Source organism: Notothenia rossii, assembly GCF_949606895.1.
Source record: "Notothenia rossii genome assembly, chromosome: 9".
In the NCBI taxonomy this organism is placed as follows: Eukaryota; Metazoa; Chordata; class Actinopteri; order Perciformes; family Nototheniidae; genus Notothenia; species Notothenia rossii.
The window spans coordinates 22193586-22208206 of NC_136907.1; the positions used below are offsets into that span (position 1 = coordinate 22193586).

The 14621-nt window shown below is 40.4% G+C and overlaps 1 protein-coding gene across 1 annotated transcript in view; it reads left to right on the forward strand.

Annotated features, from left to right (window-relative positions):
* Window positions 1-12025: 12025 nt before the first annotated feature.
* Window positions 12026-14621, forward strand: part of atp2a3 (ATPase sarcoplasmic/endoplasmic reticulum Ca2+ transporting 3) — a 55012-nt gene continuing 52416 nt past the window's right edge. The window contains exon 1 of the mRNA XM_079650290.1: window positions 12026-12444. Coding sequence (XP_079506416.1) covers window positions 12327-12444 — 118 coding nt within the window. The 5' untranslated portion in view covers window positions 12026-12326. The remainder of the gene's footprint in view (window positions 12445-14621) is intronic.

The window sequence follows — 14621 nt, forward strand, 5'->3', positions numbered from 1 at the left end:
AAGGGGAAGTGTTAATATTCAAACTGAACAGTTACTAGCCTCGCCCATCTGTTACATCTGTCAGTGTTTGACATGATTCCCAAAAACCTGGCTCATCTGAGTACACACCAAACAACTCTCCTGTACTTTTACTGAGGTTCTGATATAAAGAGCCATGAACTTTATACCAGAGCTTTGGTCATTGAGTCGCCATTGCTCTCCTTTGAGGTGCACTGTTGACTGTTGAAGGGATGGTGATTGGAATAGGTGCTGACAGAGAGGAGCCATCTGTCCCTCATTAAAAAAGGATCCGAGGGAAGGGAGAGCCAGACTACTGAACAGTCCTCATCCAGACAGGCACACTCACACACAGACACACACATTGAGAAAAAAAATCCCCTGGGATGCCAGATCCAAGATGAGTCCTGGTCTGCCGTTGACACTTTAGGTGCGGAAAGACTTCTAAGAATTGCTTCCTTGTTAGAAAGTATGAGCAAATGCATGTCAAGAGCAGGTCAAGAGTTGTGTCAAATGCCCCTGGGCTATGTCTTACAAGGTTTTACAACTTTTTAAAGGACTGCTTAACTCCATGACGAGCTGAATATCTATTACTCACCCTGTGTTACCTTGAATTATTGAAGAAAGATTTTTTTTTTCTTGCATGCCTCCATGGTGAACAAAGAAACAACATTGTTTTGCTTCAACAATTCAATGTAACACAGGTTAAGTAATTGATATAATGGTCATTTTGCTGGGGGATGCTTTGTTCGGTCTGGGGGTTTCTTTTTAATTAAATGGGAAAGAGAATTGCTTTTATTGTACATGCAATGGCTAAACGTTACTCAGCCATTAACAACAACAGTCGATTATTTTTTTCTATATTTATAACAAAATGGATGAAATGATTATGTGCAATATGGCAATTGGTTTGTTTCTCTGTCCTGCTCTAACTAGCAGCTTTACTTTTAAAGAAGCCCTATTATTGGGGGTGTTCCCTTCCCTGTAGTGTTGTACGTTTTTGTGCATATAAATGGTCTACAAAGGCTAAAATCCTAAGGTTTCCTCCAGAGGGAGTTTCTCTCCCCCCCCATAATAATAATAATAATAATAATAATAATAACTTGAATTTATATACCGCCTTTCATAACCTCAAGGTCGCTTTACAAAGAAACATATAAGGAAAAGACATAAAACATAAAAAACATAAACATAAAACAGGGGGCAGAAATGGAAGTATAAGTGGGGGGGGAGTGAGTTATTGTTGGAAGGCGATGTTGAACAGATGAGTTTTAAGGGTTGATTTGAAGATGTTGAGAGAAGATGCCTGAAACACCTCCATTGGAGTCCTTTGTTTACTTCTGTAACAAGTTGACAATATATGTAACACTTGGCTAGTGCTCCAACTTATTGTAAGTGATAGGATAAGGGGTGGGACATCTCTAAGCGGTTGACTAATCACAACAGAGCCAGCCAGCTAACCAATCAGAGCAGACTGGGCTCTGGTTTCAGACAGAGGGTAAAAAGAGGTGCTACAGCACAGGCAGTATGAGAAACGTAACAACCTTTTTGAACATTGAGCATGTAAACATGTCACAGTAGAGTCACAAAACGCAAATGTGAAACTGAAACTGAAAATATGTATTTTTGCAACAAGAAACACTGTACTCCACCTGTCCAGATTCAATCAGCAAGCAGTGAGATGGCGGAGCATTTAGCTGCAATTAGCCCCTGTGTAAATGCCAGTTGACGACAGTTATCCAGGCAGAGGGAGAAGTCACCTTTCTTCTCCAATAACTCTTGAGACAGGTAATCCCAGTGCAGGGTGACACAAACAGGGACCAAATGGAGCAAAGCAATAGTAGCTCTGTGTATCCACCATCACATGATCTGATGTGAAAGTATTGTCAGCCGCTCCCAGCGCTCTCATTTATTCAGATTTTAAGATTATTGCTTTATGAGTCACCTGTCCCCCCCCCCCCCCCCCCCCATCACTTGGCCATACCATTTCCCAGGTCACTGATTGATAATTGGAGCTGTCTGACAGGAAGTGACAGCCTCTGTCGTTGTTTTTGCTCTGTCTGTTGTGATGTGGAGAAGCATGTTCATTGCTAATTTACATAAAAGCCCTCGAGGGATTGGACTACCTGGCACTTGATCCTCTTTAATGGCCAAGGCTGTCCTTGGTGATGATGAGTGTGGAGAAATGATTAGAGGAGGCAGGGGACCCACACTAGCGCAAAAGTGACGTTCCATAAACAATTATTATTTCATGAAGGGAGTGTAATTTTGTAAAACCTCAACTTTTTACGATTTAAAATTAAATAATTGACCTTCCCCACCTAACTGAGTGAGTGCAAACATCACTGATGTGTCTGTGTTTCCCTACAGGCAGATGTAGTGTCATGTCTAAGCTCCAAAGTTGTAAAACCCTTGTACTTGTTGACAGCATTTCATGATAAAGTTAACTATAGTCTAGGCCCGCGACCACCAACTGGCGGCCCGCGACCACCAACTGGCGGCCCGCGACCACCAACTGGCGGCCCGCGACCACCAACTGGCGGCCCGCGGGCCACATCCGGCCCGCCAGACATTCTCATCCGGCCCGCACGACGGGGGTGACAGTGGCGTTGGCGGAGTGGTTACTGTGTTCGCCCCCCACCCATTTTTTTTTACAACGTCTCGTGAGTAAGGTGCAGTACCGGAGTCCAAAAGAGAGGCAGCAGCTGCGGGACAGTAGACTGCGTACTGCGAAACCTTCCCTGCCTTGAAGAAGAAGTGATCCTTCGTTGTGAAGAGTCTGCTTTATGCACTCAGCAGCAAAGCAGTAGCCCCGCTGCGACAGTCCAACAGAGAGGCAGGAGCTGCGGGACAGTAGCCGAGAAGCAGGGTTGGGTTGTAACGGAATGTATGTAACGGCGTTACGTAATCAGAATACAAAAATCAAGTAGGCTAACTGTATTCAGCTGGCGTTACATTTGAAAAACGATTAACCTGATAACAGTTACTTTCGTAAACCTGAAGTGAATACTTACTTGGAATTATTGGTGGAAAAGATTCCTCACAAAATGTAATATTCATTACCGGCAGAACTGTGTGCACACTGCACAGCGCTGCAGCATGTCTGTGAGCAAGAGAGAGATCCAGCGTGTCTGTGAGGCCCCGCCCCGCACGCAGATGAGAGAGAGAGAGAGATCTCTTTTAAAATATATTGAAAGTTAGAAACGGAGATGGATAGATAAAATGTGCAAGATAACGTTTATGTAGCATTTATTTACTGTCGAAATTATGACATTTCATAACGGGATCAAATCAAAGCTGAATGCATGGGGCAAGTCACTGGAAAAAGTTTTAAAAGTTATTACATCGTTTCAGATAATAAATAATAATGATAATTTATTCTATTTAGGGGCGCCTTTCAAAGCAACCAAGTACACCTTACAATTCATAACATATTCCAAGGAAAGGCTTTAAGACAGTACAAAGAATGCAGTTGATGTTTTTTATGCGGGGTGCAGATAAGAGAGCTGTCCAGAATGACATCAAGATGTTGTGATGGAGTTTTTGATAAGCCATTAAAACAGTAAAATAAGTGTCTCCTGTGCACCAAAACATACCCATCTGTTATGGAAAAATAAAGTATTCTAAAAATAATCTGAATATGTAACTTTTTTAAGACATGCCATTGTGAAGGGAACTGTATTCTAATTACTTTCAGAGCATGTATTCAGTCAACAACTTCAAAATTCTGGGCTATATAAAAATCGCTGGCCCGCGATAGTGTCTATTGGATACATTTTGGCCCTTGGACAAATGTAGTTGGTGATCCCTGGTCTAGGCTCTAGATGACATGTCAAAGCAAGCACTGAGGAGCACAGAAGGAATCTTTATATCATCACTATCATTAGCATTAGCAGGCCTAAGAAAAGCTGGAAGACTTGATTGCAAAATTCAATCCATCACCTAGGCCCATCACGGGGCAATAGCACCGACATTTATTATTCAGCATTGTCTATCCTTTGCCTGAGGACACTTCAGCGTTTTGTTTTTGTGAACTGCTGTCTCCAGCCGTCCGTTTGTCCTGCTTCTTACTCTCCTATTGCGGATTTACAGCTCTATGATTTTAACGAGGAATTAAAGCTGAATGGAAAGGTGACTAAGTCTATTTTTCAGTGAATCAGTGTGGGCGCATATCTGTTTTTGTTGTATTGTTAAAATAAAAGTGCATTTCAATGTTAATGTACTTTATGGCATGAGAAAATTTTGGGTTTATTACTAAGATGCTCAGATTCATAATTATTACCATCATTTATTGATCTGTTTTGTCCCAGTTCATAATTTTTGTAACATCTTCTTTCTTTCATCAAAGAAAAATACGAGACAAAGTAGTCAATAAGCAGGTTCAATACAGCTTTTTTTCTCTGTAGCTGACTGATTAATTAACTATCCATACACAGTCTGCCCAGGCTTCTTGGCAGTGATTTACCATGGCACAGTCTGCTTCAGAGACCAGTGATCTGATTGTGAAGTGAGCTCCGAAGAGCAGATAGAGGAATTATTATGCAGACATCTGTCCCACTGCTTTATAGGACCAAGTAACTAACATGTTTTGTATTTGCCAATTATTCATTATATTTGCCATGCCTTAGCCTGTGGAGGGATCACATATTGGGAATTGTATGTGTGTGGGTATCTATCTGTCAGTCCCCAGTTAATATTGAGTACTATTGGATACATTAGCCATGTCATTTTTGTGTTGCTTTTTGACTGCCAAATAACCCACTGTGGTTGCCACAAGAAAACCTTTTTCATTGACTGTTTTGCTCACTACTGCAACTGAAGCAAAAGCATTTTCGGCAATCAGAACACAAGCGTTTTTCCAGTCTGTGACATTCAGTTTCCTCAATTCAAGTGAGAGGGACACACACCTGGTGGGGAACTGATCTCTACTAAGTGTACTTATATAGTTTAAAAATAATAATGCATTACAAGTAAACAGAGTCCCTAAAACCTGCAAATACTGATATTTTAAGCATCTTGGTATCAATGGAAACTATTTCTGAACACAAAGCTGATGTGTCATCATCTTTTAAGTTATGGCAAACAGTTGCTCGTTGATCGACAGTATCTTTCAGTTGGAGTTGTTTTTGTGTCCCCTGATGAATATAAGTCCAATCGTTCATCTCTTTTAGCTCTGCACCAATTCCTGAGGGAAATGTCTGTCTCTTAAGCAGTTCATTCCTCCATAATATATAGCAGCTTGCCTCTGTGGGTTTTTAGACTTTTCACTGCCTGATTAAAAACAACACCATGAGAGAGTTTAAAACAGGTTACCAAAGTAATTAGTATAAAGTTGGTAAAAACCTTTGTAAAGCCACGGAACCTGAACATTCTAGTGATGATTCTTAGTTTTTTACTTGGCTGCCAGTGCCTACTAAACTTCATGTACAAATGATGGCCACTTTGTATTATGTCCTAATGTTGTCAAAACATAGAAGAGTTAAATAAATAATGATGTAACAGATTAAGCAAATGCGATAAATGACTTTTTTACAATAATTATTCAACAGCTGTTTGATAATCAACAATGTCTTCCATCCCTAGGTGGGACAAGTTCTATTGGTACAGAGAGAAAAATTAATGAACAAGATTTGACCTGTTAATATTTGTGTGGCGATGCATTCATTTCAAGCCTTCACTGGGCTGCCTAATCAACACACATCATCAGTGACTCCACTAATTGCTTCTTATTCAGCCTTTGATTCTGTGATTGACAAAATGACCTCCTGTCATCGCACTGTCTGTGTGTGTGTGTGTGTGTGTGTGTGTGTGTGTGTGTGTGTGTGTGTGTGTGTGTGTGTGTGTGTGTGTGTGTGTGTGTGTGTGTGTGTGTGTGTGTGTGTGTGTGTGTGTGTGTGTGTGTGTGTGTGTGTGTGTGTGTGTGTGTGTGTGTGTGTGTGTGTGTGTGTGTGTGTGTGTGTTTATGTGTGTGTATGTCTGTGTCTGTGTGCCTAGCTAGCCTATTTAGAATTGAAGTGTTGGCTTTGGGGAGAATGGAAAATGAATTGTGACAAGTGTAGAAAGTGGGCTGTCAAAGGTTGTGCAGTTTAATCACATCACACACAAATATATATATATTAATCCTGAGCAATAGAATCCCTCAATATAATTTTTTATTTGAGCAATATGGGAGAGAAAATGAATGACACAGAGACAAATCAGATCCACTTCAACAACCTACACAGTTCCATTTAAAGGGGCGCTGTTATGCTTTTGGGGGTTTTCTCTTTCCTTTAGCTGTATATATAGGTGTTTGGGCTTGTAAATTGTCACCCCCCGGCCTGAAACTCTTCAATTAGACTCCTTGTTTACTTTTGTAACATAATGACATCACTACGTACTTCTTTAACTCTCCATTTTGTAGTGACATCACTTAAAGCAATTTTGCAGACCTCACACCAGATAGAAAAATCCTTACATACCCGACCAATGATATGGTGCAAAAAAGGATCACCAACCCTGGAAACCAACCTCAAAATGAAGCCTTGGGCTCGTTGAATGGCACCTTACGATGGAAAGCTCACACCCTAAAAGAATAATGGAAAAGTACTGTAGGTCAGTATTTATGACTTTAAAAAATGGATACTGATTACTGACATTATCTTTTCACACCACTGCAAGCAATGAAACATCATGCGTTGTAAATAACCTCTAATTGAAGGGTTTATGAGAAGCATTGGTTCTGTGTCACATTAAGATAGATAAAAATATTTCCTTTGCTTCAGAAGCCTTCTGTACCACAAGGTCAGATTTTGGGAAACATTTAGATTCACAACAAAAATGTAAGGTGGTTTTCATTTCTCCAGCTTCCTGCAAGGGCAAATTGTACAAAGAATGAAAGGCTTGTCCACTTATCAGTCCATCTTGAATTTGACATTTACAGAGATATACTGCATACTTCAACTTTTTTAAGCATCATTAAGGAACTGTGTTTGAAATATTTAATTATCAAGCAGGCGATTCTCTCCTGATATAAAACATTTTCCTTCCCTACTCAGGGCTGACGGGCGGCGTAACATCCGGCTGCTCCAGACTGTGCAATGATGTGCAAAGCCCCGAGTGTGGGAAGAGGGGAAGGAGAAAGGGGGAGAGAGGGGAGAGCTTTATTAATGGCCAGGCGGCTGGGTGGGGCCGAGTTGCCACTTGAGCTTCTTGTCAGGTACAGCTGCTCCAGACGGTTTTTTAAACTCATGTCTCCTTGATTCAAAGTCAAAGGAGGCAGCAGCTGTTTGTCCCCAACACTCCAGTCCATTGTTCAGACAGCAGAGAGGTTTCAAATGTAGCTGGGAGACATCAAAAACATCAAAGGTGGCTGTTGTTCACCGTCATATTGACAAAAAGTGTTGAACACCTAAATTAAGGTACAGGAAATAGATAATGTCATGTTTTCTTGTATATGGAGCTCTGCAGGTTTGTGATGCATCACATGCAAGGTGGAGGGAAATCTTTTCTTTTTTTTACGTTTGGGAGGCCACGGCTCATTTCCCTCATGCAAATTAAAGCTGCGAGCGAAAGGGGAAGGCAAATGCTATTGGAAGGCTGACAGCGCTGTGTGGAAAATGGTGTGTGACTGGCGCTGAGGCTAGCACAGTCCCCCAGTGTGTGCCACTGAGGGGATAGAGGGAGTGAGCCAATGAGGGGGGTCAGGGTGGGGATTTCCTTTTCATGAGCGCGTTGGCATTGAAGGGGTTCTCTCGAAACGTATGTCACGACTAGGGCTGCTGCAAAAGCCACTCTCGCACACGTGATAAAAGATAACGTCGAACCAAAAATCGATACTCGTGATGAGTCATGATAATCTCACTGAGTGTGCGTGCGAGTTGGCAGCAGTGGAAACTGTGGTTGTGTGTCTGCCGGGGATCTAGCTGTAGTGAGGTCTGAGGGTTTTTAAAATAGAAAAATCTTTGGGTCTAAGTATTGACACAGAGGCAACAACAGAACCTCCGTAGCAATAGCAACTAGTAGGCATTCTGCATCCAGGGACTTAATGCATCCAGCGACCATCCTCCAGACAGCAGTTCTGGAAGTTACGTAATGTCCAAATATAAATACACTTTTTTTCTGTGAGAGAAGAGGCCAGCTGTGAGTGAGGACAGAATTGGAGCACCTTGTTCTTTTTTTTTTGTGCCCAACGAGGTCCCATTCCATACCTGTGATCTCCAACAGTAGACCCATTTCAGTGTCTGCGTACTGTGGGGAGATTGTGCTGCAGTAACTCTCAGGATAAAGTGATGGAAATCAAATCTGGAACACTGGTTTCCCTACTTACAGTTTGTCCCAGGCTAACAATAACTGGGTTCATTACCACGAAAGGAATAAAGTACTGATGTACCCACTAAAGTCAAACTGGGGCTCCACTCTCATAAAGCACTTTGCAGTGATGTTTCTTTAATAAACAATACAGGTTTATAATGGATTGAATCAGGATTTATAAACCACCATGTAACCATACAGGTGAAGGTGCTAGGCCATTAAGCTAACATTCCTTACTAAGACTATAAACTCCATTAAAAATAATTGCGTTCAGCATTGGCTTGTAGTTAGCTTCCCCTGTATTGTACAAGATAACATCTACCGAAATGCAAATCTTGAGGATTCAAAAGCAGAAGTTGACAAACAATGGATGAGTTTGTGTTGTTGCCAGTCGAGATGTCAGAGAAGATTTCACTGTCCTGTGCAAATGGGAGAAATTGGTTGCCCATTTCTAATCTGCACCTTAAATGTTTTTTTGGGAGAATTCATCACACATTATGACTGAAGAGATTTTCGTTTGGTCGAACCAAAGAATTTCCCTGTTAAAGTAAATACCAGCAAACTGAAACACCAATCTAACTCCACTTCTGATAGTAAAACCACAAACATTTCAAATGAACCGTGGAAACGAGGATGTCCTCTTCCATTGGTTTTGTTACTTTGCAAATTCAGAATGATGTTGTGAAATATAAATAACAAATAAATAATTATATATTTTTCTAGGTTAAGATAAGATAAGATTTTTCTACTGAATATTAAGCGTTTATACTTTTTGTAATTAAAGTATACATAAGTAAAAATAAAAGATCTGAGCCCTTCCTCCGCTAGTGATGCATGCAGCAACAAGCAGCCAATCAGGAAGAAACACGCTTGGCTTTAAGAGTTTTAAAAAAGAGTTAGGCAAAAAGGGAAGGAACAGAAATGTGTGATGGCTTCATTGGTTGGAAGTTTAGGTAACACCTACTGCAGTGCACATGTTGCATGAGGTCACCATTACTGCTTTTCAAGAAGTTTACCAGGAAGTCCAAATCCAAATAAAGGCAAAATAATGCTTTTGTGCACACTTAAGGTAGACTTATAGGTTTCTGAATGTTCATGGCCTTTGTTTCTGTCAGCAACTATGGAGTTATAAAAAATGAATCATTTCAGGAATCAGGATTCAATCGTGATGTCTAAGAAAAAAGGAAAGTTTATTGGATAGTTAAAATGTCAAATTACCCATGGCATTTATTGCCACCAGTGTATTTTTGAAAGCTGTGCATTTTTATAGTCTGGAACATGAATGAAGAGAAGAGTGTGCACCTATCTGGGATGACTGGTGATTATCACAGGGGCATTTCTGGTGTTTTCTAAACCCCATGATGCACCTTGAAGGAAACCAATTTTAATTTTGTGTTTATTGAAATATTTCTTTCAGATTATGGTCATGGTTTTAAATATGTGGTTGGTGTATAACATTGGTAAGGGGAAACGAGGGTTGTGGTTTGGGTTACAAACATGTACAGGTAACCTAGTAACCTATTTTGACCCCTTTCTGTCGGTTATGTTAAAAAACCTGTCTTTTCTCACAGGACTACACCTGTGTTAGTTTGACGCATCCATATAACATTTGAAATTAACATATTTTAAAATGGACGAAAAAAAACTATAACATTTGGAAATGATTGTATCTTCACTATGCTTAAGTATAATCACATACCAGTCAAATAAAACAAGTACCTCTTACTCAAAGTACGTCTTGTTGATAAGAATGTGGAAACTTTTAATTAGTAATGGGAGTATTTTAACATATAGACTTGGTGGTTACCCCATGGTTGTTGCAAGAAAACTATTATTCAACATTTCCACCTTTCACGTTACATTTCAATAACTGTACAAGGAGAAATACCTGTTAGTCCTATATTTCACATATGCTGTAATGGTGTTGATACAACTATTATAAAGGGAATTTTCTACACATTTTATTATTGTTTTGACTTAAAAATAATAATCTTCTGGCATGTGTGAAAACATCCTCTGAAGTGTTCGTAATTCTCCTTGATCTTTTGGATCCAGAGGCTGTTTCTCAATACCAGAACAGCAACCAATTGACTCGAGAAGGATGTTCACGCCAAGTCTCCTTGAGAGAACATTCTGGCAGGAAAGCAAGGACGGAGAACACAGCTGTCAGAGTTAGAGACGTTCTGTTTGGCTGTTATTGTGCAGCTCAAACCCACCATCACGTCTGATTGTCTTCAAATTACAGTTCTTTTACATGGCATGTTCTAATATTCTTTTTAAATGTCTGCATATAGTAATTATTTCATGTTATGTTTAAATTAATGCCATAAGCAAAACATTCGCTGTCTGCTTGTAAAAGTTATGTAAATAAATACAAATAAACCATAATAAACCATGTTATTTTGTTCCCCCTTCAACTAGCTATTCTTCAAAGCTGGTCACCTCCCTTCTTTCGGGTAAGGTGGGACAATGTGTGTGTGATATGCAAAGTACACAATGTTTTATGTTGCAGGGATTGCATGTCATTTTCAGTAACATTATTCAATCTGTGACTCTATTACAAACCCCGATTTACAGGCTAGGTTTTCCTCTCTTTTTTTGTCAGTTCTGAGGAAAATTGCACAGTGGAAAACAGCCTGGGGAGTATTCTATCTCTGTAAGCTTTAAATTACTCAGTGTTTTTTTGTCTGACTTGCATAGTGTGAGAGCAAACCTAAAACGGGCCTAATTGACTAGATAAACTAGTATAGCTGTTTTGTGCAGAATGCTAACTTATACTAGTCTACATCATTCTCGCATAAACAGCAGTAGTCTGGCTATAAGGTTTTGAAGATCACTGTTTTAAAGGAACAGTTCAACATCAGAAATACATATTTTCCTCTTGCTTTCTTCCTGTTTATCAACCTAGACTGTTTATTCTTCTGAAGATATTAGCCTTAGAAATGTCTGCCTTCTCTCTAATATAATGGAACGACATTGCACTCGTCTTGCGGTTTGTGGCAAATAAATATTGTAAAAAAATCAAAGCATTCTTCCTTCTGTTCATACAGTTAATGGGTGTAGTTCAGACAAGAAGAAAAATATTTCCTAGATGAAACTGCTTCCAATAAGGTGTGTGGATTATCTTGAATAACCACGTCATGATTACCAACTCCTTGATGAAGGCCTTGTATCCCATTTAGCTCAGGAGTTAAGTCAGAGATCAGAAACAGGTTTATTGCCAAGCAGGTTTACACATACAAGGAATTTGCTTTGGTGTACAACGCTACACACGTAAACACAGTTTGCCTAAGAGGAAATAAGCAAGAAAATATAGAACTATTAAAAAAAAGACATGTTTGCAAGAAATATAAATCTACAGAAAATCTACAGATAAATATGTACTACAAGAATATGAGAAGTTAATAACATAAAATACATGCAGAATAACAGAATTTAGGGTGAAGGAGCAGTGTAGTTTGAAATACAGGATACAGGAAATGTGCAAGTGTTCAGGAATGGCTCATATGATGTGCAAATGTCTGTTGGGGGAGTTACAATATCAGATTCATTTGGGTACTTGTTCATTAAATATATAAGCGAAAAAAAGAATTTCACACTGAAACGACAAAAGCGTTTACTACAACAATGTATCCTGCACTTCAGAAACACATGTGACAGAGCTGCATGCATCCTGTTTGAAGTGGAGCCCTCCGCAGGTACGCGCAGCCAATGGGAGCACAGGAGGGAGTGATCAACAGCGAGAGGCGGTGCACGCGGGCACACACGCAGCACACCTTCAGATGGAGATGAAGTAGCAGCAGCAACAGACCCACAGTGTAACAGCAGCGTGTGTACCGCGGACCTGGAGCTTTTCTTCCAGGGGGGACACACAGGTGACGCACCGACCGACACTCAGCCGCCTCAGCGTGCAGAGGAGGAAATTACTGCTGTTTGTTTCACCCCCGCCCCCCCCCCCCCCCCCCCGGCGATTGCCACAATAGATGTTCCTCAACTACATGCATTACGATCTGATCATCTAAGCCCAGTCCGCCAAGATGGAAAATGCACACACTAAATCGGCGAGTGAAGTTTTGGACAACTTCAGCGTCAACGAAAACACTGGGCTGACTCTGGAGCAAGTCAAAGCCAATGTGGAGAAATATGGACCGAACGGTGAGTAGTTAAATAATTTGTAAAATGTTTAATTTCACTTGATATTGATGCGTAGTACAGCCTGTTGCTTGGAAATCCAAATGCAGCCATTATATTTCAAGTCGTTGCAAATCGTGTGCGTAAATAAATACAAACCTATTTCCTCTAGCGCACACTCAGTGGAAATGTAAGTGGCACATTCATTGTTGCACATGTTGAAATCATTAATTGCACATCGCACCAGTTAAAGTTGGCACGCAGAGACACACCTGATCAAGGGAAATGGCAATGCATACACACAAATTGAATTTAAACCAATGTCATTCATCCCACTTCATTTTATTCAGATTGTGCAATGAGGTCGTCAAGTCTCGTTGGAAGCTATGTCAGTGCGTCAAACGGTAGTTCAATAAATAAAACAGTTCACTAAATAAAGCTTTATTGCACCAATAATGTGACATCCCTAGCTCTCATTCAGAGACCAGGAAGTGCAGAGCAGGCTCGGGAGAGGAAGAGGATGAGACGGTAATGAAGAAAATGAAACAGAAAATCTTGAACAACCTGTTTTCACTTTCAACAGTTGTTCTGCACATGGCTGTATACTTTCCAGCTCCAATGACAAGAAAGCAGAAGGAAGTAGATCTCTAAAGCCATCTAACATTTTGATACAGATCACAAATAAATAACCTATCACTGCAAGTAGAGTTATTCACTAGATGCCTTACAGGGAAAATATAGCTTATTTTGTGGGTCACACCTCATGTTTGACACTGGTGTTGGATAAGTATTTTCGTGTGAAGCTGGGACCTGACATCACCACACCTTTCCCCCCCGGCCTGTCATTTGCATGTGTGGCCAAGCTGTGGAGCAGAGCGGCACATTGTGCCAGTCAAACAGAAGCCCTTTTGTTGCAGCCAGGGGCCTGTGATGACTTCATGGAAAAAGGCAACGTCTTACCACAGATAACATCTCTTTCACTTTTAGCTGTGAACATCCTGCCTTTTGCGACACATGCAGGAGGGAGGGAGAGAAGGGATACCCTTTATTCCTTTTGGGGCATGCAGGGGGTTATCCACTTGCTCCACAAGCCAACACAATTGAAGAAGCTGAGTGAAATTGGCTTGGTGACTATTTTAGCACTAGTTGTTGCAGAGTGATGTTGCTAACTCCTTCCCCTCTGCTCACAAACCGCAGACCTTGTAGTTGACTGCAAGGACTATGTGTGAGCCTTGATGTTGTGTTCCAGGCCGCTGCCGCTCAAAGCTGTTCTGCGGGTGGTACGCTTACCTCACTCTCATTGGCATGCATGTACAATGTTTCACTCTGAGACACAGTTAACAGGATGTCATTATCAGCAGGATCATTTTAAATCAACATGTCCCAAACAAGATCTCCACCGTGTGTCACACTGTCAGTGTATGTAGTTTGGACAAGGTGAGGGAAATAGTGGGAATCCATTGTCACTCTGCTGCAAGTGTCTTTAGGAGGTGGCACTGACAGGCAGGGAGGACCAGGTGACATGGTTGACTCATCCACAGCAATCATTCGTAGGATAGGAGAGGTTTAACACACTCGATGAGCCTCAACATATCTAGGCTGGAGGAGAAACATCTGAGAAGTGTGTGCTTAGATGTCATCTCAACGCTGCAATTCACAAAAGACGAGTGTGTCTGTGTGTGACCTTGTTGCTTCTATACATAACTTGGAAGTTTAAACCTTGGTGAGAACTTAAGGTTTGGATGGTTCCTGGCATTTTTTCATATATTAATATTCGTGGCAAAAGATTGCAATCTTTGAAGGATGCAACAATTAGTTGACCTAAGTGATTGTCAGAAAAATTATTAGCAAGTTATTTTATACCTATTCATTGCTACAGTATGTTTTCATCCATGAATGAGAGACAATGCTGTTTGCATCTTGTCAAATATGCAGATTTCTTCCTTTTGATATCATACTAAAGTGAATATACTTTGGTTAAAGATGGACAAAATAAGACATTTGAACACATTACTCTAGACTTTGAGACCCTTGCACAGACATTTTTTACTTTAAAAAAATATATTTTATAGTACCCTTGGTTCATTAAGAAAATAATTTGAAGATTTATCAATAAATCTCGGTGAGATTATTGATTTGTCTTTGTTCTTAATGCTATTGATTTGTGCATTTTATGGTAAAATACTTTTCTTTCAATGCCA